Genomic DNA, 22,613 nt, shown 5'->3' on the forward strand with positions numbered 1-22,613 from the left:
AAATTTTCAGTTTGCTATAGATAAAAACCAAAAGAAGCTGCTGAGCAAGTGAAGCCGATAGCTTTAGTTAACTACGCCAAATTTTGGAATCGTTAGTTAGATAGTACCAAGGGAAGAGAAGACACGAGAGAATGGAAATTCTAATAAGCAACATCAACCTGCATAATTAGTGATTATCAATCAGTAATCTGTAAAATTCCTACATCTATATACAAATATAATTTTGGTTCTTCTTCGAGATATCTGTCCAACACTGTCCTCTAATAAAGTTATTATTGGTTCCTCAACAATCAAATATCCTCATAGAACTCCGGATTGCCTGCCGACAGAGAGGACACTTTGGTGATATCTCCCGTTCAACTGATATCGCACAGAGTTGGCAACAAACAAGATGCCCGCATGGAACGAATGCAGATCGTCTTCTCCTCATCAAGCAAATCACACATAATTGTCCATCCGGTACATCTCCTGTCTCCACATCTGCATCAATCTGAGGGGCATCCCCATCACTAAGAGCATGGCTTTGTTGCTGAGACTGTCTCTGTTGCCTCCACTCTTTCCATTTATTCCAGTTCCTGAATACAATTTTCGATTAGAGGATATGAAACCAAATAAAATTGTTCTCATTCAATACACTAATTAATATTCGCGGTTTAAGCTGATTCATTCTCTCTTCCATAATAAGTTTAGATAGGATTCAAGTAAACCAACTTTTTATTGCCAGACTTGTCTGAACTTTCTAGCTAATTCAGGAGCCTATCTAATTCACAACATCCAACAAATGAATTAGGGCATGAGAGAGAGGAGGGAATACCTCACAACAGCATAGCCAAGAATACCAATTGACAGCGAACCAAGAACAATACCACTCCACAACAGAACTTTTGTCTTGAAGGCAAGATCTACTACCATCTGATCTTTAGTCATATCTGACCTGTAGCAATCCAGATGACAAATGAGCTCATTGTGGATATATTTTTTAAATTCATATGCACAAAAATTATGCTTCTGAAATTGTAGAAAACCAGCTACTTGATAGTTCAACAATGTTTATCCTTGGTAGAATTATATATGTAATTATTCTATGGAAGCAATCAACTTCCAAGAAATGATATAGAAAAATTTCAAAAGCAAATAAAAATGAGTAATAGATATCTAAATAAAAAGATTTTGAAAAAAATATAATGTGGCTAACTGGCAATACACAGATTAACGAATTAAAAAATTTGTACTACATGAAATGTAAATCATAAACTAAACAGCGTTCTTCAAAAAAAATATTATAAAATTTTGTACTATGTACATGGTCCAAGTATGAATTATCAGAGGGTCAATTCTGCATAATATTCTATGTTCATCTCCCAAAAAAACTAACCCAAATTTTCCAGTCAACACATCAGTGGAGATTACTACTTTATACTACAGTCACATGAAGTCAAGAGGACAATGGCTTAAGAAGTATATATTCCAATATTCGTAGGTACAGGTCCACATTCAAGCAGAATAACATGTCAAATCGCATGAGCCAAAAAAACATGAGAAGCCAAAAGTTGATGAACTCAGCTTGGTGCCGTACGACAATAGGACAAAATATTATCAATTACCCAACCATTAAACTGTCATGAGGACTGATAAGAGCATAAAAAATTTCAAGCAATGTCAATGCAAATCTAGATGCAGGAGTGAAGACACACATCAAATTTAAAATTTTGCATGTCTGACTACAAGACCTATAGAATTCTCAAGAATGAGTCTTCTTACAGAAAATATGGGAGATCCTTGCAAGATTTTATCTCAGAAATTCCATTTTTAAAGCTGACAATGCCCACAATGTTTATCTCCTTCCCTAATGGGAGGATTTTCTCCTCATCAAGCAGACCAACCTTTAAAAACAAAGAAAAATAAAGATGTCAGGCCCCAAATATCCCCAATTGCAACATGTTACCATGTGCCAAATTAATTTAAGGACAACTAAAGCACTGCAGCACACTTAGGCTTAAATACTTTGGAACTTACTGGGTATTCATGACCAAAAAGTGCCTGAAGGAATGTATATGGAGAAGCATCAATGGGTTGCAATTGATGATACACTGTCGTAAGAGGCAGAGGATGTCTTGAACCATCCATATTCACAATAACATAATTTGAATGTTGCCATCGACCACTTTCAACAAGAACAAAAGGGACCTTTCAAATGGGTAAAAAATAAATGAGTTAAGTCCTTGTTATCACATTTATCAATGAAAGGCACTCAGCTTTATCAAACAAATCAAATGGTTATAACAATCTCCACAAAAACATTAGAAACATTAATGTTTGAGGAGAATAACATTGGCAACTTGGAAAAATAATAGCATCTAACAAAGTAGCACCTGAAATGGATGCGATGCTGCCTTTATTAAATTTGTTTTAAGTAATTCAATCAATAAAGTCTAGAATGGTGCATGTAAGACAATCCACACAGTTGGATGGTTTCACTTCAGAGAAAAAGGTAGGAAAAGAACAAGGAGAGAGAGAGCAAGACCAATTATCCCTAGTCCATACAGGAAGGAAAAAAGCCAAGCAAAAGAGTCCAAGTCCCTTTCATAATTATCTTACCTCCTATTTTACACACATACTTCCTATTCTATTGCACATTCAAGCAAAAAAATATGTCTGGTACATTTTAAAGGTATGAGAAATATTTAGCATGCAGCTTTAAGGCGAGTAGAAAAGCTCTTTTCTACACAATGGTGAGATATAAGCTTACAGTATATTAATAGAAGAAACCAAAAGCATTAATGACTAATTGACAATCATAAACCATGAAAGTACCCAACCAAACATAGTAAAAATTTTAACTGATGCAGATCATCTTTCAAGTTCCTGGCCACACCATGCATAACTTCAGTGGTCAGGCATGGGACTGGAATCTTGCACATTTTTTTTTTATCAGCAAAATAAAATAATTTTATTAGAAATCTAGGAAAAACTTATCAAACTCCAGCAATAATCCCATGTCAATAGACTCTCCCAATACACCCAACCTAGCTAGAGAATGATAAGTGAAAAAACCTGGTCCATATTCCATCTAAACAAAAAAAACGAGTTACAAAACAGAAGCCTATTCTTGAGATAAGAACAAAGAAGTCTTTTGCAATGAACCCAATTTACATATTGAAAAGATATAACATAGACAAAGTTCTTCAAAACATAGACAACGCCTAGAATCTTGCACATTGGCGAGTGAAAGTTAGATTTTAAATGAGGCAGGCCAAATAAAGTTAAAATTAGATAATGTAGAAGCCGATGTTTTTGTTCAGCTTTTGGAGGGAACTGTGGAATATGGACCTAAAAATTCGCAATCAAATTGCAACAATTCATATTCCAATACCTATTGTATGAATTGATGGTAAAAATTCAGCATAAACTTGGTAGATTGAGGTTCTTTAACATACCAACAGTCATTTCACCACAAAGAAAGTTAAAAAAAAAAAAAAAAAGAAAGATCAAATATCAATTTCAATAACAAGGACAGTTCTGATAGTTAGAACTAGCAGTGCATGTAAATACTGAGACAGTGAGGTTAAATCTAATTTCATAGCATTTCTCTGGCTGAGAATAAAATAGAGAGTAAGAATATCCACTATCAAATTCAAACTAAAAAAAAAAAGATAATTGAATCACCGTTCGCAACGAGGTTGATTCTTGTTCCCTCCAAGATCTACCAAAGATTGCTCGAAGATCAGAAGTCCACCCAAAGAAGCCCTTCCATTCATTGTATAAACACTTCAACAAAATAAAACGACGAGATTCATATTAGATCAATTTAATACACGAGAATTAATAGCAAAGCAATAATAATTTCAAAAGAAAAACCAATTCTACCCATTCAATCAAAGCTATTTCTAACTGAACAAATTGTCATAATTTTAAAATACATTATGGTCTTAAAGAAAGTTAACATTTTTAATACACCACCCAACAATTCAGCAAGTGAAGCCTCCTCACGCACATAGCACCTAAAGTTACTAGTAAAACATGAGCTATTGCATGATTCTTAATATAAATATTTACTTAAACACAATTATAGGAGCAAAAGGTTGAACACATTATTTCAGTAACAAACTACAATAACCACTACAAGTATAAATTAAATTCCAAATTATCAATCTGATAATCATATTTAAAATATGAAAAACATACATACAGTTTGAGTTCTCTGCACAATAACGGCCTTATCACCAGATTCATGAGCGATCAAAACATTAGGCCTATAGCTCTTCCAGTTACTATCAACGTTGGATTTCGCCTCCACCTGCCCCTGAACAATCACGAGCTTCTGATTGTTTTGGTTTTGGTTTTCATCAGCCCGCTGGGAAAGATCGAGGATGGAGCGGAGATCAGAGACTTTGACGGTAGGGGCACTGCGAATTTTGCGGAGGGCTTTAGAATTTGACGTGAACTTTAGAAAGGAACGTACAGCGGCGTATGCGAGTGCGACGCCGAGAATTGCTCCGTCGAAGGAGAGGGCAAGCTGGGAGACTAAAGAGGCTAGGGCTTGTTCGTGAGAAGACATTTGATTTTACGGAATTTAATTTTTTCGCCTTTCGAGCATTTGGCAGGGGCGCGCGTCGGTGGCACGGCGGCTTCGTGGTGGTGGTGGTGGAAAGAGCTCGAGGGAGGTAGTGGACTGAGGGAGGGTATAATACTTTGTTTCGGGAAGGATTATGAAAACGGAGGTTTGTAACTGTGTAGACTCGTACGAAGTGTGGCGGTTTTGGTAGTTTTTGACGATTAATACGGTATCGTTTTTTAGGATCCTCGGCTTTTCCGGTTCCTTTGGGTCAAAGTGCCCTTTGTTTGTGCTAAAAACAAAAAAGATTATAACTCTTGGTTAAAGTGCAGCCTAAATTATCTTGGCCCAGTTCATGTCAATTTCAACTTGATGTTGTGCTTGCAAGAGTTTCTAGGTGGGGTCACATTTTCAATATTGTTCTTCTAATGTAAAATATTTATATAGATATTGTCTCTTCCATAATTATAAATTAATTACCTATAATTATAAATTAAATTATATTTAGTATAGATATTTATGTATAAACATTATGAATGAGTATTTCTTTATCATATCTAAAATTAAGACGTCAAATCTATTTCTTAATAAATGTGTTTTAACTATTTTTGTTGGATTAAAATCACTGAAAAACAAAGGTAAAATAACACGAAATACTAAAAAAAGAATATTAATATATTTTCATTTAAAAAAATAATGATAATAAATTATGAGGATATTTTTTACTTAATATTAGTGACGGTAAGTATTATGCAATCATAATCTGGGTAAAAACATAATATCGTATCACCAATTTAATTTCAACTTGATCAATTTAACACGGAATGTTATTTTTATGATTTTTTTTTTTTTTTTGGTTATTTAAACTTTGATTAGAGTTTGGATTCGTATTCACAACTTCATATCTCTCAGAATAACTTGTTTGATTGACTTGTTAACTTTCTTAATTTGGCAAATTAGAATGATTTGCTTGATACATGAACCCTAAAACTTGAAATTACATATACTTGAAAATTATTAATACATAATTATTAGATTAAGAGTGACCTAAAAGAAATGATGTTAACAGACTATTCACAGCATCAGGAGATTCCATATTAACAGCATGACCTGCGTCCTTGATTATTTCCACTCTTGATTTTGGCCCCAGATGCCTGTGTTTAACAACAATAAAACTGTTATTTACTGCAAAATGTATACAGTAATTACTTGAAATTAATGGAAAAGATAATAATTTACCTTTGCAATTGATGAGCCAGCGATACTGGAAAAACTTTATCTTGATCGCCCCATATTAAGAGTGTTTCCTTCACCCAAATGGAGCAATATTTAATATATACAAAAATAGCTAACAGAATTTAATAATTAATTAATATCTAAAAAAGATTTCACAGGTTGTTAATCTTTAATTAGTGATAATCATTCAAGCCTAATGCAATGCCACCTATTTAGACACTTTGAAAGTGACGTTCAAATTGAATTAAATATATACAATCATTGCTAATAATACCATCATCGTATTAATAAGACAAATTTACAACATTTAGATAAAAAAAAAATGAGGTTTAAACAAATAATCCTCTGATACCTGGGTTAGAACGGGAGGATTTGTATCTGCTTTTTTAGCCAACAAGTGCTCCACCAACTCCAACTTCTCCTTCCTGTGATTATTACCCATCACCTGTAAAGCAATAAAATTTACAACTTCATCTAACCAATAATTTGCTTATCAGAGATGATAAGTGACCTCGAACTTTACAAGGGTGAGAGCCAGAAATCTTTACATATCAACAGAATGCTGGTTCTAATTATCTTTGATTGAGCGAACACTCAAATCAGAAAAAAATTAGAACTTTATACTTATGCTGTGTTGCATGAAAATAGAGACGAAAAAATTATATTGCATGGAAACAAAAGCGAAAAAACGTGGAAATGCCAGAATTTATACGGGCAGTGGATACGAGGATGTCTAAGAGTTTTTGTCCATCATTAAAAAACTTTTGAACATAAAAATCAAAATCAAATCCAAGGGGCAGATTGAATTGATTTTGAAAACAAAGCAGGTGTAGAATTTCGAACCTGAACTTAATAAATTTGATAAAGGGACTGACCTCAAATATTTCTTGTCTTTATTTTATTTTATTTCACTTTGCTTGAACTCTTGAAAGTGATAAACTAAACTCACATTGATGAACTCTTGAAGGAAAAAGTCAGGAAGCCATCTCAAAGGCTTGCCTTTGTACATCGATAGCTCCACTAACGTACGCAGATCATGTGGATTTGTAGGTACGAGCAAGTCTTTTGGATCTCTTCCGATCTTTCTGATATGCTCTCTCTTTTCATCATCACTCCACCCTATACCGGTACTAACAATCACAAGCTTCTCCATTTCTTTTCCGCACATTTCAGCCATCCGATACGCCACGTAACCTCCATAACTAATCGAGTACACCGAAAACCTCTCCAAACCTAATCCTTTCAACCCTTGCAACAAACACCTAGCTTGAAACGCATCGGTCCGGTCCGCCCGGTTCGAATAAGACTTACCGAAAAATACTAAATCCGGCATGTAAAGATTAAATTTCCGGGAAAGGAAACCGACGTGATAGAGAAATTGCCACCGTGCATCGCCGCCGTAGCCATGGATCATGACTAGATTTGGCCTATCAATCCTCCTGTAATTGGAGGTCCAGAAATGCACGGTGGTTTGATCATCTAAATCAACGGTAAATGATGTGAGACCACATAACCTATAATAAATTGAAAAAATTATATCAACTAGATTGAAAAGGATCGAAGCTCGATTTAACTTGAAGAAACCATCTATGGAGAATCTAAGGATGGCCAGTGTGGTTGAAAGGTAGAAGATAAAGGCATGTAAAAGCTTTGAGGAGGTCATGATTACGGAGGATGAATTAGCTCTGAGAATTAAATTAGTAAGTGATCGTAATATACCGGACAAAAATATACAGTGATGAATTGGATGAATGAGATTCATGCGCACTGCATTGGGAACATAATAAATAAAATATACTATATGATCAAACAAAATAATAAAATAAGTAGGTTTAAAAAAAAAAAAAAAGAGCATAAATGAGTATGTTCATTAAATTTAACAGTTTTTTATTTTTTTATTTTTTTTCCGTTTAGATGACATTTTCAAAAAATACATTAATTATTTTATTCAAATTTTTCAGTCCTAAATAGACTTAAATACACGTCCATTTATCAAAATAATGAAAAATAAATAAAGTAACATAAAATAATTTCATATTCGGATAGGTCATTGTTTCCTTTCTATTCAAAGTCATATTCAGCAAATTTAATATTGCTTGTAATTATGGTAGTGAAATGTGACATTTCAGAGAAATGGGTGGAAATTCAATTTGTCTCTTTGCCTAAGTAAAATGAATTTGACGTGAATAACAATAGTTGCAACTATTAGTTCATCAAAAGATCTTAAGACTAGGTGTGTATCACATGGCTCCGAAAAAGATTTTAAGAATAGAGATGTAAATGAGTCGAGTAGGCTTACAAGTTATTCGAGCTCGAATAAAATTTCCGAATCAAGCCTAAGTTTAAAATTTTTTAAGTTGAATTCGAGTCTCAAGTCAAGTTCATTCTCTAAAATATTTAGACTCGTTGATTTTCGAACCGAGCTAAATCTTATCAAATTAAGTTTCGAGCATGGCAGATTTAAACTCGGCTCGGTTCGTTTATGCCCCGCTTAATACCCTTAATCCTAGGTTGAATCTCACACCCATTAATGGTTAAATCATAGTAATTTGTAAATTTCTGCGTCAGGTATATATAAAAGCAGAAGGAAGAGAGCAACTTACATTGATGAACTCCGAAATAATAAAATCTGGCATCCATTTCATCGGATTAGTCTTGTGCATAGATAGCTTAATCATAGCCCTTACATCTTCTGGTTTCTGTGGCAAAAGAAGATCAGAGAGATTCCCAATTTTCCTGAAATGCTCCTCTTTTTGCTCCTCCGTGTAACAAATCCCACTACTCATAATCACCAACTTCTCCACCTCGTCTGCATAATTCGCCGCCAACCGGTACGCCACATACCCGCCATAGCTTAACCCTATCAAATTATACCTTTTTAAACCTAATTTTTTCAACCCTTCCCTCACACACTCTGCTTGAAAAGCATCAGACCGACCTCTCCGTTTCGTGAAGGACTTGCCGAAAAATAATAAGTCAGGCATATATAAATTAAAGGCTTGAGATAGAAGTTGGACTTGGCCAAGAAATTGCCACCGTGAATCACCACCGTAGCCATGAATTAGTACTAAATTGGGTTTGTTAAATTTCCTATGGTTGGTGACCCAGAAATTGACTGTCGTTTGGTCGTCTAAATCAATTGTGCATTCTGATATGCCACATGATAGGAAATACAAAGATAGAATTTTCCCTGAAATTGTTGGGAAAATTCTGGAGAAGTTAAGAATCCAGAAGGATAAGAATTTGAGAAATGAAATGGTTGAAGAATAGCAGAATGAGATAATTTGCAAAAGAAATTTAGGTTCCATTTAGGAATGGAAATGGAAGAGAGCGAAATTGAAAATTGTTTCAACTACAACAGCCTGCTAAAAACCTAACAACAGCATGAATTGGATTGTTGAAAGTTTGGTTTGTTTTTTAAATGGAAGTTTTAAGTTTTTCTGCATATAATTAGTGGCTCCTATTATTATACTATTCACCAAAGAAAAAGGCTCCTATTAATAATGACAACAAACTGCTTTTAGTTCAAACATTAATGGCGAATAGTTTGATTCAATTAATTATCTATAATTATCAATTATTTTTTATTCATGTGAAAAAAAAATCATGTTTTCAAGGTGAAAATTATAGTATTGCTCATCCTTTAATTAGTAATTTTGTTGGATAAGAGATTTAAAAAATTCATTACAGTCATTTTTTAAGGTGAAATACTGAATAAAATGTTTTATGTTAATGATTTTATATGTATCAAGCATTTCAAATAAAAATTAAATAATAATAAAGACAACAGCGTGAAGACTATATAGTAAAATGTCTCTTTAAACTCGATCAAATTTATTATTTGTACTCCATTTAAGAATAAAAATTTCTTACTTAAGAGCCTAAACATGAATGATTAGAAAATTTAAAAAATATTGCTTTTTATTATTTATTTTTTTTCAAATCTTTCCGTCACCATTTTCTTTTACATATGAACACAACGTCAAATAATTGAAAGATACCTTACTTCCAAGGCTATCCTATCTCTTTCTTTACCATTTCTTTTACCGCTACCTTCACATTCTTTCAAGATTTTAGCTTCTTTATACCTTCACTTTTTGGACGGCTGTCTGTTTGCTAATTACTTTTTGGTCATCGGATTATCATCTTTCCACATAGATTCCTTCACTCCTTCCTTCCTTCTCCTTCCTATAAATTCAACATTCAGTTGGTTTCTTCTATTAGAAAAAAACCAACCTGCAATTTGAGTCTCACCAATGGCTATCTACAATAATTACAGCAGCCAAAATTCATCACAAAGAGGACTAGCTTTGGTGTTGGCTCTAGTTTCAGCAGTAGTACTATCACCATTGTATGTGAATCGAAAAACAGATTCGCTGCGGTTTTATGAGACAAAATGGAGCTCTGGATTTGTTCTTCCAATGGTTCTTGGTGGATTAATTATAGCCATTAGAACTACTTCAACATCATCAGTTCAAAGACGAGAATCATTAATCCCTTGTCCAGATCCTTCCTGGGTTCTTAGAATTGGAAGCTCTTCTTGGGGACTTGCTGGAATTTTAGTTATGCTAATGCTTGTGCTCTCATGGCAAGAATCTGTCCAAGAATTCTTTTGGAGATAGATAATATATTTATTTTAATGAGGCTATATATGTGTTGTATGTATGTGAGTGTTTTTGCTACAGCTGCTGGAGATTGTAATACCTGCAGTAATGTTCTTTTTTTTTTTTGCGATACAGTGCACGAAATATCCAGCGTGTCTGGACTCTGAGAAGGGTGGATGTATGCGGTAACATTCCAATATCTGAATAAAGCTGTTATTGAGCATACTAATATTAGTTTTCTTGTTCATACAATTGAAGTCTAAACTTCAACAAATTGAATTGAAATTCATGTTCATCATGATTTTTGTCCTTGTGTATTACCTGGTAGTGTAAAAGTGCAGAGAAAATTGCCTTTACGAATGAAATGATAATGTAAAATTCTTCCAATTTAACAATCAGGAGTTTAGGAAATGCAAAATTTTACTTCTACTTAATCTCCTCCTCGCTGCTGCTTGTAACAAATATTTGTCATTTAACAACCAAGGAAAACTTTTGGTCTTTTGGAACGACAGGAACTTTTCCCTGTCGTCGCCCTCCCACTATGGAAACGACGACGTATATTACTTTTTTTTTATGGTCCGCTTGGGCCTTTCTCTGGGCTTCTTATCTCTTAATCACATTATTCAAACAACATAAACGACCGGTCATGGGCTATACGTTTTGGACTGGTCATGGTCCGACAGAGAGAGTTTTCTGTTGAATTGTATAATTTGTAGTAGTTTAGCCCTAAAGGCCAATACCCAAATTCTTATCATCCCTTCTCTCTCTTCGAGCAACTTCTCTCTCACGTGTAATCGGAGCTCTTGCCGGAGGTACTTCGTAAAATCATTTCTGTTCTCTGACCGATTTCCGGAAAAAAAAAAAAAAAACACCGGAGCCATCACTCACTGTTTCTCCTCAGAAGGTGAGGTCTCTGATTCCCACTTTTTAAATCGAAGACCAGGTAATACTCGGTGTTTCTTTTTTATTTTTTTTGTCTAAATACCTTTGAAAATAGAGTTGTTCGAATTGAACAGCTAAAAAGTTTGCTCTTTTCTTTTATAATGATGCTAATTTAACGAAATTTCTATTGTAATTTTTGCCCTTTTTTTATATCTGTTGAATATGGAATTGAATCTGTAGATGACCTCTCAATTTATGTTAGAGCTTGGTATTTATGGACATAGGTCTTCTGCTATATTTCTTTTGTTGATTGCTTGGCTTTTGGATCTTGTGCAGAGAATGGCAGAGGGAGATGAGGACTTGCCAAGAGATGCAAAGATCGTAAAGTCCCTACTCAAATCAATGGGTGTGGAGGATTATGAACCTCGTGTTATACACCAGTTTTTGGAGCTATGGTATCGTTATGTTGTTGATGTATTGACAGATGCCCAGGTTTACTCGGAGCATGCTGGCAAATCTTCAATTGATTGTGATGATGTTAAGCTTGCTATTCAGTCAAAAGTTAATTTCAGCTTCTCACAACCGCCACCAAGAGAAGTAAGTAGTGATCTGTAGTACTAGAAATCTTGTTCTTCATTTTTTGGTTATCCACTATACTAGAGGCTTTTCACTTACCCAACCATCCTCAGTTTTACATGTTGTGGTGTTGAAATTGGAGGAAAGTGGCTGAATTATCTTTACATTGTCATTCATATCATAGGATTCTTTGATCCCTGAACTTGAATTAAAATGCATTGTAGAAGACATTATATTTGCTTGGATGTATCGTGTTTGTTTCTTTGTTTCTCTCTGATGAATTATGGGTATGCCTAACATCTTTGCACTGCAATTCATCAGGTTTTACTAGAATTGGCTAGAAACAGAAACAAAATCCCATTGCCCAAGTCAATAGCTGGACCTGGTATCCCACTTCCACCAGAGCAGGACACCTTGATTAGTCCAAACTACCAACTGGCTATCCCAAAGAAGCAGCCTGCCCAGGCAGTAGAAGAAACTGAGGATGATGAAGAAAGTGCTGATCCTAACCCATCTCAAGAACCAAAGACAGATGTCCCACACAATAATCCTCAAAGAGTATCTTTTCCTCTTACCAAACGTTCCAAGTGAGAATTTCACACCCTCCCAGTTTAGAGGTTTATAGCATCATGACCGGTATTGAGAAGGATGTCCTAGATGTATACCAAGAGGAATTGAGTGGTGTACCAATTAAGAAAGAAATGTTGAAGGGGAACTCAGTAATTTGTCCTTTTTTCTTCATGTAATCGGTTTGTGTATTCAACCATTCTCGCTTTTATGAAAATTTAGTTGATATACAGCAGTCAGTGTATTTTCTCGTTCCCTTTTTGGCACAAATTGTTTGATCATGTCTTCTGTCTTTGTTTGCTTGGTTTGAAATAATTGAAGCATTCAAGAGCTTTCAAACACGATATTAAAACAAAGGGGGTCAGCTGTGACTACCAAGAAAGGCGAGGGGAACGGTTTGATTCAGACAGTCGATGAATAATTTCTGGATGATTTCTACGCTATTATTACTTTTTCTTTTAAGGCCATGAAACTACAGCACGTTTACTTCAGCATTTTCTTTTAGAAACTGAAAATAGTTCAATTCCATTGATCAATATGCAAATTACAAAGCTTAAAATAAAAAAGAACAGAAGCCAGCATTCATTTTGAGAACTTCAAAATCAATCTTTTTTGGCTCTATTTTTGAATACAGTTAGTCACTGTGTCTTCATCACCAGAAACATGTAGCTGTTCTATACAAACATATGTACATACAAGAATAACCAATCGTCATTAAATGGTATACTACTTGAGGGCCAATCACTTAATGGTCAACTTCTCAACCCAGCCACCCCACTAGCAGCTGCTGTGCTTGAGACAGTGGTCAATCCTCGGTCATACATGCGCTGGAACTCTTCCCTGCACTCTGTCAAAGATTTGTCGGGTATGGCTGGAGTCAGCTCCACCACATCCCCCATCTTCAGCTTGCATGTAGGATCATTTAATGGCTTGTGATTCAACCTAGGCCTCAACTCTTCCTTCACAGGGAACCGATAAGGAGACCATCTTGAGCTTCCCCGACCAGCCCTTTGCAGCAAATCCATCACAGTTGAGTTTGCAGGAAATTCTTGAACTGACATCTGCAACATTCACAGAAGTACACATCTTCAATAAGCACCTACGTCAGTATAATTTCGTTAACTCTGTGCATCACCATTCACACAAATTGGTTTGGACACACGACTGTTTGGCGTCCATTACCTCTCTTAAGAATAAACGAAACGCAATTGGTTGAAAAAAGAAAATCCTAATAAAACATGTCAGTGCTCTTTTATTTTGCATTGCCAAGCACATTAAACATTATCATTCAATTTTAGATACCAAAAACTCTAATTACTACCCAAAGCACTATTAAGTGTGAAGAGAAGATTGACTTGTATGCTCACTATACTCACTTTAATGAGGTTGCATGGACCTGTACTAAATAATTTACACTCCAATACAAAACCTGTGTTGAACTACTATGAGTAAACCCATGGAAAAGAAGGAAACAAACCTTATCATTATCAATCATAATGACAAAGAGAGGTCCACCCTCGCTGCATTGCGGCATGTAAGAATATGGACAATCATCAGAATGTGTAGGAAATGCACAGGGAGGCTTTATGGAATCAGCATAGCTAATGCAAGATCGATCTTTGCTCATTGTCTCACAGTGCCATGTGACAACCCATCGTGCCCATTCAACCATCTGAAGCACAAATGAGGAGTGCTCGCAATCACCTTCCTTGTATCTCCAATGAGCCGCAAAACCAAACTCAGCCTGCAAATGCATCTCCTTTGTCCGAATTTGAACTTCAATTGGCACCATGCCTTCAGCTCTTACTACAGTATGGAGAGATTGATACCTACATATTAAAATTAAAGTTAGTAAGAAAAAATAATATAATCTGTATCACATGAACTAATAAGCCAAAACATACCCATTGAACTTGGGGTGACTTATGTAGTCTTTAAATTTTCCAGGTACTTCAGACCATAGCTGGTGAACAACTCCTAATGCCTTATAACAATCTTCCTTGTTTTCAACAATCAGTCGAAGTCCATGAATATCATGAATCTCATCCACATTCAGCTTCTTCCTATACAAAATTGAAAACCATACAACATTATGGAAAATTACACTTAATAATATTTAAGTACATAAGACTTTCCAAAGTCAATGGTGCAAAATTTTATTTTCATCTTCATTATTTTTTAACAACATTTCAAGCATGCTTTGGTACATGAATCTGCGGCAATCAAAAAAATCAAGAGGCCTATAATTCGTAGATTCTAAATGCAAAAGCTGCAGCAACAGCAATAATGCCTAGTAAGGTGGAGATCAACTCAAGTCAATCTTGGTTGAGTATAAATGTCAGAAAGTAAGCATTGTGAGTCTTCCAAGCACCATAATTTCCATTTTTATTTTTATCACACATTGTCTGAAGATCTTTGCTTAAAAGACATGTTTCCCATTACAAGCAAATGGAAGCGTGTGTGTGCAAATAGATAGATGGAGAGAGAGAGCATACTTCAACATTTTGCAATAAATGCTATACAAGCTTTTATGCCGTCCAGACAGAACATGGTACGAAATGTTTTCATCCTTAAGAGCATGCTCTAATTTCTCTGTTGCAGAAGTAATCATGGCCTCATCAAAGGACTCCACAAGTCTAGAGGACAAATCTCTATGTTGATCTGGATTGAGATACTTAAAACATAGATTTTCTAGTTGCTCTTTCCAACTAGAGATCCCTAAACGATTTGCCAATGGTGCAAATATCTCCAGAGTCTCCTTAGCAAATCTCTGTTGCTTGATCAAAGGCAATGCATCTAATGTCATCATATTATGTAATCGATCCGCTAACTTTATCAGAACAGCCCTGGCATCAGCCATCGCAAGGAACATGGTATGCAAGCGATCTGCTTCAACTGTCTTGTTTGCCGTATTGTTCTCGCGTGCAAGCTTACTCAAGTGACTTAGCTTGGAGACCTGATTGAATGCCAAAAAGAACCATATTAGATGCTTTGACTATATTAGCTCAATCCTTGCATTAACAACAATACAAAAGGAAGTAGTTCTTTCAAATATTTTTTTGATGCTTCATTTGATGGAACCTTAATCGACAAGACAAGCATGAGCTTCAAGATTTTATCAATATAGCTGCTCTAGGATAATGTGACTGCCTAGAAAGCTATCAGAGATCCCATTAAAATGCACAATTTAGATCACTTTCTACATGTTGGCATAGAAATGTTAGTGTCTATAATGCTTATAAACATCAAGCAGCAAGTGAAAAGGAAAAGTTAACAGAAGCCCGAGTCTAGTTCATTTTTAAGGGTAACAAGAGTTTCAAAAACAAGTTAGCAAGACGTTTTTATGATGTCAAATTAATAAATAAAAATAGAAATTTAGAGTAAAGAAAATTTCAAGGCACAATATGACAGCCAAAACCATCCCAGTTTATACAAACTTTCATTGGTAGGAAGGATATAAAAGAGCTCTTCCATCCACTAACAATCCTGAAAGACAAGAATCAAGCCTAAATATGACATAGTAAACTTCTTTTATATTTGTTAGCAGTAAATTTTTGGACCCAACTAAAGAAGACATTAAGCAATGCACATGATTAATGATTGTGAATCATCTATTTATACTCGATGCAAGAAAAACATAAATTAACATCTTTCATGACGAATTAAATATCAAGAGCCCAGCCTCTTACCCCTTCCACCAAATCGGCTACCCCTGCTCCAAATGTCCTAAATATATAGTCATAACTTAAAAAAGAATCATCAACAGTGTCATGTAAAAGCCCTGCAGCAACCACTGTAGAGTTAGCCCCAATCGTTGCGAGCAAAACTGCAGTCTCCACACAATGCTGCAAATATGGATCTCCACTTGCTCGCACCTATGAGAAAACAACAAACATATATTCTCAAGCCCACAAGACTACTATGAAACGATAAAATCCAATTAAAATTCAAACTCTACTTTACCTGTCCTCTATGTGCTTTCTCAGCCTCATAAAAAGCCTTAATTACAAAGTCTTCACAAAATATTTTGTGCCTCAGTTGTGCACCTAACAGCAAATCTTTTGCATAGGGCTCGTTATTAGCTTCCACAAAAGTATCTTCCATGTTAAATGTCAATTCATCCACAGCAACAGATGAAGAACCCATATCATTTACAGTATTAGGAACCTCAAAAGTTGGCGCTGGCGAATCATAATCAACGCAGGATCCCAAGGCATGTCCCACAAACCCATCAAACAACCCATTAGCCCCACTGCGAAATGAGCCATGAATTGAGCTCTGGAAACCCACATCAGTACTCCTTTCACGAGCAATCCTCATAGGAGGACTACTAGAACACGAGACTGGACCTTGCAACACCGAAATTGGACTCTGATCCCTCTTCAAAGAAGACCCACCTATATATTTGCTGGGTGAAAAGCGAAATGAACCGCTCAATTCCTTCAAATCCTCTGCTCTATCACGCCACAAAGACCCTAACTCCTCTCTGTCAGCTGAAAACGACGAATGTTTTGCAGTTGAAGAAGAAAACAAACACGACAGGCCTCCGACCACAGATTTCTGCGAAGAAGATGCACTAGACGAAGCTGTTGATGAAGATCTTGAGTTCAAATCAAAATCATAAGTCGCATGAGCGTTGATTTGGCATGGGTGCGGAGCTGAACAGACACTGCTAGGTGGGCTCGCATATAAAGCTATTGTTGAAACGGCCATGGTTTTGGTTTAGATCACAAACCCAAAAGAACCCAAATCAAGCAAATTGTTCACTTAAATCGAATTTTAACAAAGACCCACTATTTTCGTCCGAAACATACAATTTTATCAAAGATTCTCTCTTTTTAATAAGGAGCCACTATTTTTTCTATACATCAAATTGGATCTTGATGGGTGAAAACCCAGGAAAAGCAACACTGTTTTATAGTTTAATATCTAGACAAGCAACAAAACAATGAAAAATTGGAGAGGAAGTTTCTTGTTCTGGAGATATAAAGAAGAAGAATAAGAACAAGAGCTACTGTATACGCAAATTTATAAAGATTTTTGCTTTTGACTTTAGGAATGAACACAGAAAGAGAAGTGAACTAGAGAGAATTTACAGAAATTAACCCTAAAATTGAAAGCAAATAAGAGTCAAAAAAGGTTGGATTTTGTACACAGAGAGAGAGAGAAACAGTAATGAAAAGAGCTTCTTTTTCTTTGATTTTATGTGACAATTTCATTCCTCTCTTCCTCTGCTCTTTAATTGCTTAGCGTCCATGGAAAGGAACAGTGAAAGTACGGGATTGCCCTCAGTGATCAACACAAATAACGGCATTGTGCAACTGGATTTTATCATTTATTTATTTTATTTTTATTATTAGAATAATATCATAATACTCCTATCCTATTTTTTCCTTATTTTTATCAATTTTCCATTTTTTCCATGTTTATTTAAAGTAAGTTCTTACTAAAACAGCTTTCTTGTTTTATAATTGCAAGACAAAGCCCAATATTTTCCAATTTCTTAGGTAATTAAATAGAATTATATGTAAATTACAACTGTGGAAGCCAAATGCACCTTCAAATTTCATTATATTAAGCTGTGATTAAGGAATTAATATCTGTCCATCTCAAAATAGAAATAATGATAATATGAAATATTAGTCAATTTCAATTTTTTTTTTTTCCTTTCTATAGAAAATCTTTAACCTAAAATAGTCTGTCATTACTTAAAACCACCTTTCTTGCATTTCAAAAATAGCAAATACAACATAATTAGTACTCTGTAAAATGAATAAAAGACAATAAATATTAAATTCTGGACAATTATATAATATATATCAAATTTTGATTTATAATTTAGTGGCTCCATATTTTTATTAAATATTAATATTAATCCAATAAATTAAATGTTTGGTTTTTCATATGTTGTCTGATAAATTATTTGTACATTGTTATAGATAAAATATTTTTTAATTTGACTAAATTATTATTTAAGATAATAATACAGATTTTACAATTAATAGAAACAACAACCGATTTAGAAAAATTAATTAATATATCATAAAAAATAATGGATAAATTTGAATAAAATAACTTCTAATAATGACAAATAAAAATACGCAAAATAAGTAATAATAAAAATACGTAATATTTTTTTATTTCAATTTAACTGTTTGACGAGAGACTAATCATTTATAGCAAACATGGAGAAAATTTAATTTCTAACTAATGAAAAATTAACTAAAATACTAATTAATTATTGGTTTTGGATATGACACAGTCTTTCTAGGAAGGAAGACAACAAATAGTAAGAAGAATTAATAAATAAATAAAAGATGACAAACAAACTTCATTAAACAAATACTATGATATATAAAGTCAGCAAAGAGGCTTTTGGGGTTCACCATATTCTATTAATTAATTAATTAATTATTGTTTTATGGCTAATTTCAATGCATCAAATTGAATCATCATCCCTAATTTACTTTATCTTGCCATAATTATGATGACCTTATCCCTTTAATCCTATTTTAAAATTTAGTAAACAATTTTCTTAATCCTGTGTTTATTATTATTTTAATACCCAATTGGATTGTTGTTGGAATGGCAATAGCATTGGAACTCAATTGGATTGTTGTTTTCCATTTGAAGGATTTGTCTCCCGAGGCAATTTGCTTCTAGATGACATCCAACCTGGATTGGGGTCCACATATGCTGATATTTTTTTTTTTTCTAATTTTTATTTTCTCTATGGTGCTGCAAGAATCAATTTGAGGATGAGGAATCCTCTGGGTTTGAATCTTTATAAAAATCCCGGATTTTGTTACAGTGGATTTTGGTACACTTAATCTTGGTGCATCGCGTAGAAGAATATTTTCATTCCTTACAAATTTCTTTTTTTTTATTTTTTATTTTACTGTATATTTTGTCTTTTGGCAAATAAATAAAATAATGTCAATTATAATTTTCATAGAATTTAAAATTTTAAAATTAATATAAAGCTAATAAAATAATGTTTATGTAACTAGAAATGTAATTGTTAAAAAAAAAAAAAAAAAGAAATGTAATTACGTTTAAGTAGTTGTATTATCTAACCTTATTATATGGTCCTAACTCTTAACTTCCATCTCCCAAAAGTCCCTCTCATTGGTTGTAAATATTTAGGCCTTTCATTTTTCCTTTATGTATTCAATTTGACACGTTTAAAATTCTTATTACTGAATTATTATTTTCAATAAATTAGAGAATAAATTATAAATTACGTGTAGCTAAAATATGAAAACAATTTTTTTATATACTTTGGGAAGATGATAATAACACCGAGAGTATATAAAAAATAGGAAATCTTATAATGTAAATATAAAACTTAAATTGCGGTTAAAATAATTATTTAAAGTTGTAAAAATACATCCAAGTTTGCCCATTGTTGTAATTTATGCATTATTTTTTATCTTAATTTCAATCACAGAGAATAATTAAAATTTGTAGTTTCATTAAATAGAAAACATAAGATTAATAATAAATTTTGTGATTTTGTAATTTCAAATAGAATTATTATTTCAAAATATTTCACTCGACCAACCTTTTTTTTTAATAGTTGAAATAAAAGGGTAGTATTGAGAATTAGCAGGGAAAAGGGTGAGAGCTCACTCCACTCCACCACCTTCGAGAGGTGCTGTAGAACTTTGCTAGTGCATGATAAGGACTCCTCCCTTCAAATTTCTTGATTCTTTTATTGTCTTTTTACGTTAATTTCAGGTTCCGTGAAGCACAGTGCGCACCACGTGGTGCGACTTGAGCAGCCATCAACGCCACATGGTCAACTTGCGCCACCTACACTTGTCCTCAGCCGACAGCTGCTAGGTGCGGGTTTTGTTGGCTACCATCACGGGCTGTCACGCTCACTGCACGAGTTTATTGCACTGCTGACTCAACTCATCCGCACCGCAACTTGAGCCGCTCCTATTCCCAACTCTGTTTTATATGATGTGGAGGCTCTGACTGTACTATTAAGAACGAAACGCATCTTAGCCGTTGAATTATTGGGAATCTATGTAGGAGCCACGTGAGTCAATGATATGTATGGTTTAGATTTGTGTGTCTTCTATTGACATGGTCTCTGAACCTGGCTGGTCAAAAGTCAAATGTATTGCGGTGAGGCTAAAGTGGTTAGCCGAGTTTGTTGACATAGGTTGCACATAAAGCCGAGTTCAGTGGAATAGCTTAGAGCTTCGCTTCTTCGACTCGTGTGAGGCTTACAACTTCAAACCAGTTTAATTACGAAAAAATAAAGAGATTAAAATAATAAATATTTTGTTTTTAAGTAATTTATATTATAAAAAAATTAATAATGCATACATCTTTTGATAAATAGTATATAAACTTTCTAATTATGCTTTTAACGAATAATAATTAATATATTTATGCATAATATTTTCATGATAAATGAAAATATGATCCATAAAACTAAAATAAGATGTATGAAACTCGTGAAAAGGGACTCATAAAATTACAGAAAATAAAAATATTAATATTTCACATCTTCACCTTGTCCTATACATTTTCTGCTCATTTCCACTTGTTCGTATTAGCCGACCTCAGATTCCCCCTATTTTCCATTTTTTTTTTCTTTTTTCCCCACTTTTCTTTATTGCCAAACACAAAAAAGAAAGTAGAAAAGAAAAGTCATATTCTCTTCCCTCTCCTCTACTATTTACGTCCTCATTTTCCACATTAAGGTCATCTTGCCACGTCAAGCATGGACCCTCTTTCTCTTATATTATTTGTTCACTTTGCATCAATTCCATCGCGTAAAGGTTACACATAGAATCGATCATAGCCTGCAAAATTAATCTATATATTTGGTTTAAAAAAAAAAAAAAAGAACATAAAGCAATGTTTACTTGATCTTATAGAAAAGTATATAGACTCTACAGTCCATAGGATTAAATTTTCTGACTATACAAAGGGTATGTTTACTAAGGGCATGTTTGCCAGTATCGAAAATGGAAGGAAAGAAAGAAAGTGACAGAAAAACATGCCTAGTCAGTACAATCAAAATACATTTTGTCTAGTTTGAAATGTTCAATTCATAAGAACTAAATATGATGACTGATCAAATTTGATGAACATTTCAATAGAAAAATTGCTATTAACAAGTTGGACTGAGAAGTTCATTAGTTATGATTTAATTAGTCCACCATTAAACATTAATTAAACTTATATTAGTTGACTAAAAAGCTCATTTCTAGAAGTAGATCTTGGGTCATATTCATTTAAATCAACCTATAAGAAAAGTCTCTCTCTGAAAAATATGAGTAGCAGCTACCTATTTTAGTACCTTAACCCCATTCAAATAGTCACGGACTAATAGGGTATTCTTAAAATTAATGCCTCTCTCTCAATTTAAAATTTAAAAGTTCTATTTTATTCTTTCACAGTGGCCACAGGTAAATTCTCATGGGTAGCGCTTTTTCCCTTTTGATTTATTTATTTTTTTTTAAATAATCCTTATATCTATATACTGAGTTATTATCGTTCAAATATTAGGATTTATTGCTGCAGATTTATTGAGATTTTATTCACAGATTTTGTTATGAGTTTTTATTATTCCTATTATAGCGATTTTGTCTAGCGTCTTTTATTATTTGGATAGTTATAGATCTCTGCTACAATGAAAGGAAGAAATTTAAATAGTGTCTATGAATAGTCACCAAGTGGAGCAAATGATCGCCTACAACACAAATATTACGATCCATCAACTCAATCAGATACTTCAAATAAAGATTGTATTTTTTTATTATTTGTATAAACGGTTTATTATTATTATAGTTTTTACTCTAAAAAAAAAGGTCACTATCTGAATTGATTGTTATGTTAATATCATTCTTAAGAGTTATAATAAAATTTTTTTTTTTTGATTTTAATATATATTTTCATGAATAATATTCACGTAAATATCTTTCAAACGTCTAAATTTTAAGTTAAATTAAAAAAAAATAAAATAAAATTAAAAATGAGAAGTTAGGGATTGGGACTTTGATGTGACCTAAATTATTCCAATATGAAAGGAAAAAATGGTTAACTTGGGCAAGAATCACATGCATAATAAGGCAAAGCTAACAATTGTAAAAAGCCAATAATGAATGAGTTTTGCGTATGGGAAATGGACTAAGAGAGTGTACTTGAAGCGTGCAAGCTAAATCCACGCA

At 33.8% G+C, this 22,613-nt stretch overlaps 5 protein-coding genes across 8 annotated transcripts; 2 read left to right on the plus strand and 3 right to left on the minus strand.

The window, feature by feature from the left end:
* Positions 1-132: 132 nt before the first annotated feature.
* On the minus strand, positions 133-4,738 carry LOC105631391 (E3 Ubiquitin ligase family protein). Its single transcript, XM_012213490.4, has 6 exons — positions 4,190-4,738; positions 3,667-3,768; positions 2,017-2,187; positions 1,762-1,883; positions 815-934; positions 133-575 (listed from the first exon to the last, which is right to left on the minus strand). Exons 1-6 carry the CDS (start codon positions 4,556-4,558, stop codon positions 284-286), a joined length of 1,176 nt encoding a protein of 391 aa, XP_012068880.1. The 5' UTR covers positions 4,559-4,738; the 3' UTR covers positions 133-283.
* A 721-nt stretch (positions 4,739-5,459) lies between these two features.
* Positions 5,460-9,233, minus strand: LOC105631390 (uncharacterized). 3 transcript variants are annotated; one of them, XM_012213489.4, is made up of 4 exons: positions 8,395-9,233; positions 6,144-6,236; positions 5,795-5,862; positions 5,460-5,709 (listed from the first exon to the last, which is right to left on the minus strand). In XM_012213489.4, exons 1-4 carry the CDS (start codon positions 9,097-9,099, stop codon positions 5,592-5,594), a joined length of 984 nt encoding a protein of 327 aa, XP_012068879.1. In that variant the 5' UTR covers positions 9,100-9,233; the 3' UTR covers positions 5,460-5,591. The 3 variants fall into 3 exon arrangements, 2 of the variants coding, with proteins under 2 accessions (XP_012068879.1, XP_020533863.1); XM_020678204.3 differs by lacking the exon at positions 8,395-9,233 and adding an exon at positions 6,741-7,596; XR_016321743.1 differs by lacking the exons at positions 5,460-5,709; positions 8,395-9,233 and adding an exon at positions 6,667-7,750 and having other exon boundaries at positions 5,818-5,862.
* A 677-nt stretch (positions 9,234-9,910) lies between these two features.
* On the plus strand, positions 9,911-10,624 carry LOC149499424 (uncharacterized). Its single transcript, XM_089720475.1, has one exon. The coding sequence runs from the start codon at positions 10,048-10,050 to the stop codon at positions 10,411-10,413; it is 366 nt and encodes a 121-aa protein (XP_089576601.1). The 5' UTR covers positions 9,911-10,047; the 3' UTR covers positions 10,414-10,624.
* Positions 10,625-11,117: 493 nt separating this feature from the next.
* Positions 11,118-12,652, plus strand: TAFII21 (TATA binding protein associated factor 21kDa subunit). 2 transcript variants are annotated; one of them, XM_012213487.4, is made up of 3 exons: positions 11,118-11,338; positions 11,614-11,874; positions 12,175-12,652. In XM_012213487.4, exons 2-3 carry the CDS (start codon positions 11,617-11,619, stop codon positions 12,442-12,444), a joined length of 528 nt encoding a protein of 175 aa, XP_012068877.1. In that variant the 5' UTR covers positions 11,118-11,338; positions 11,614-11,616; the 3' UTR covers positions 12,445-12,652. The 2 variants fall into 2 exon arrangements, with proteins under 2 accessions (XP_012068877.1, XP_012068878.1); XM_012213488.4 differs by having other exon boundaries at positions 11,118-11,299.
* Positions 12,653-13,005: 353 nt separating this feature from the next.
* RSH3 (RELA/SPOT homolog 3) lies at positions 13,006-17,636 on the minus strand. The gene is made up of 6 exons (XM_012213486.4): positions 16,384-17,636; positions 16,110-16,295; positions 14,916-15,376; positions 14,325-14,483; positions 13,898-14,249; positions 13,006-13,481 (listed from the first exon to the last, which is right to left on the minus strand). Exons 1-6 carry the CDS (start codon positions 17,131-17,133, stop codon positions 13,173-13,175), a joined length of 2,217 nt encoding a protein of 738 aa, XP_012068876.2. The 5' UTR covers positions 17,134-17,636; the 3' UTR covers positions 13,006-13,172.
* Between the last annotated feature and the right edge of the window lie 4,977 nt (positions 17,637-22,613).

This window comes from Jatropha curcas, chromosome 1 (genome assembly GCF_041381405.1).
Source record: "Jatropha curcas cultivar XTBG-Jc1 chromosome 1, XTBG_Jcur_1.0, whole genome shotgun sequence".
NCBI classification, from domain to species: Eukaryota; Viridiplantae; Streptophyta; class Magnoliopsida; order Malpighiales; family Euphorbiaceae; genus Jatropha; species Jatropha curcas.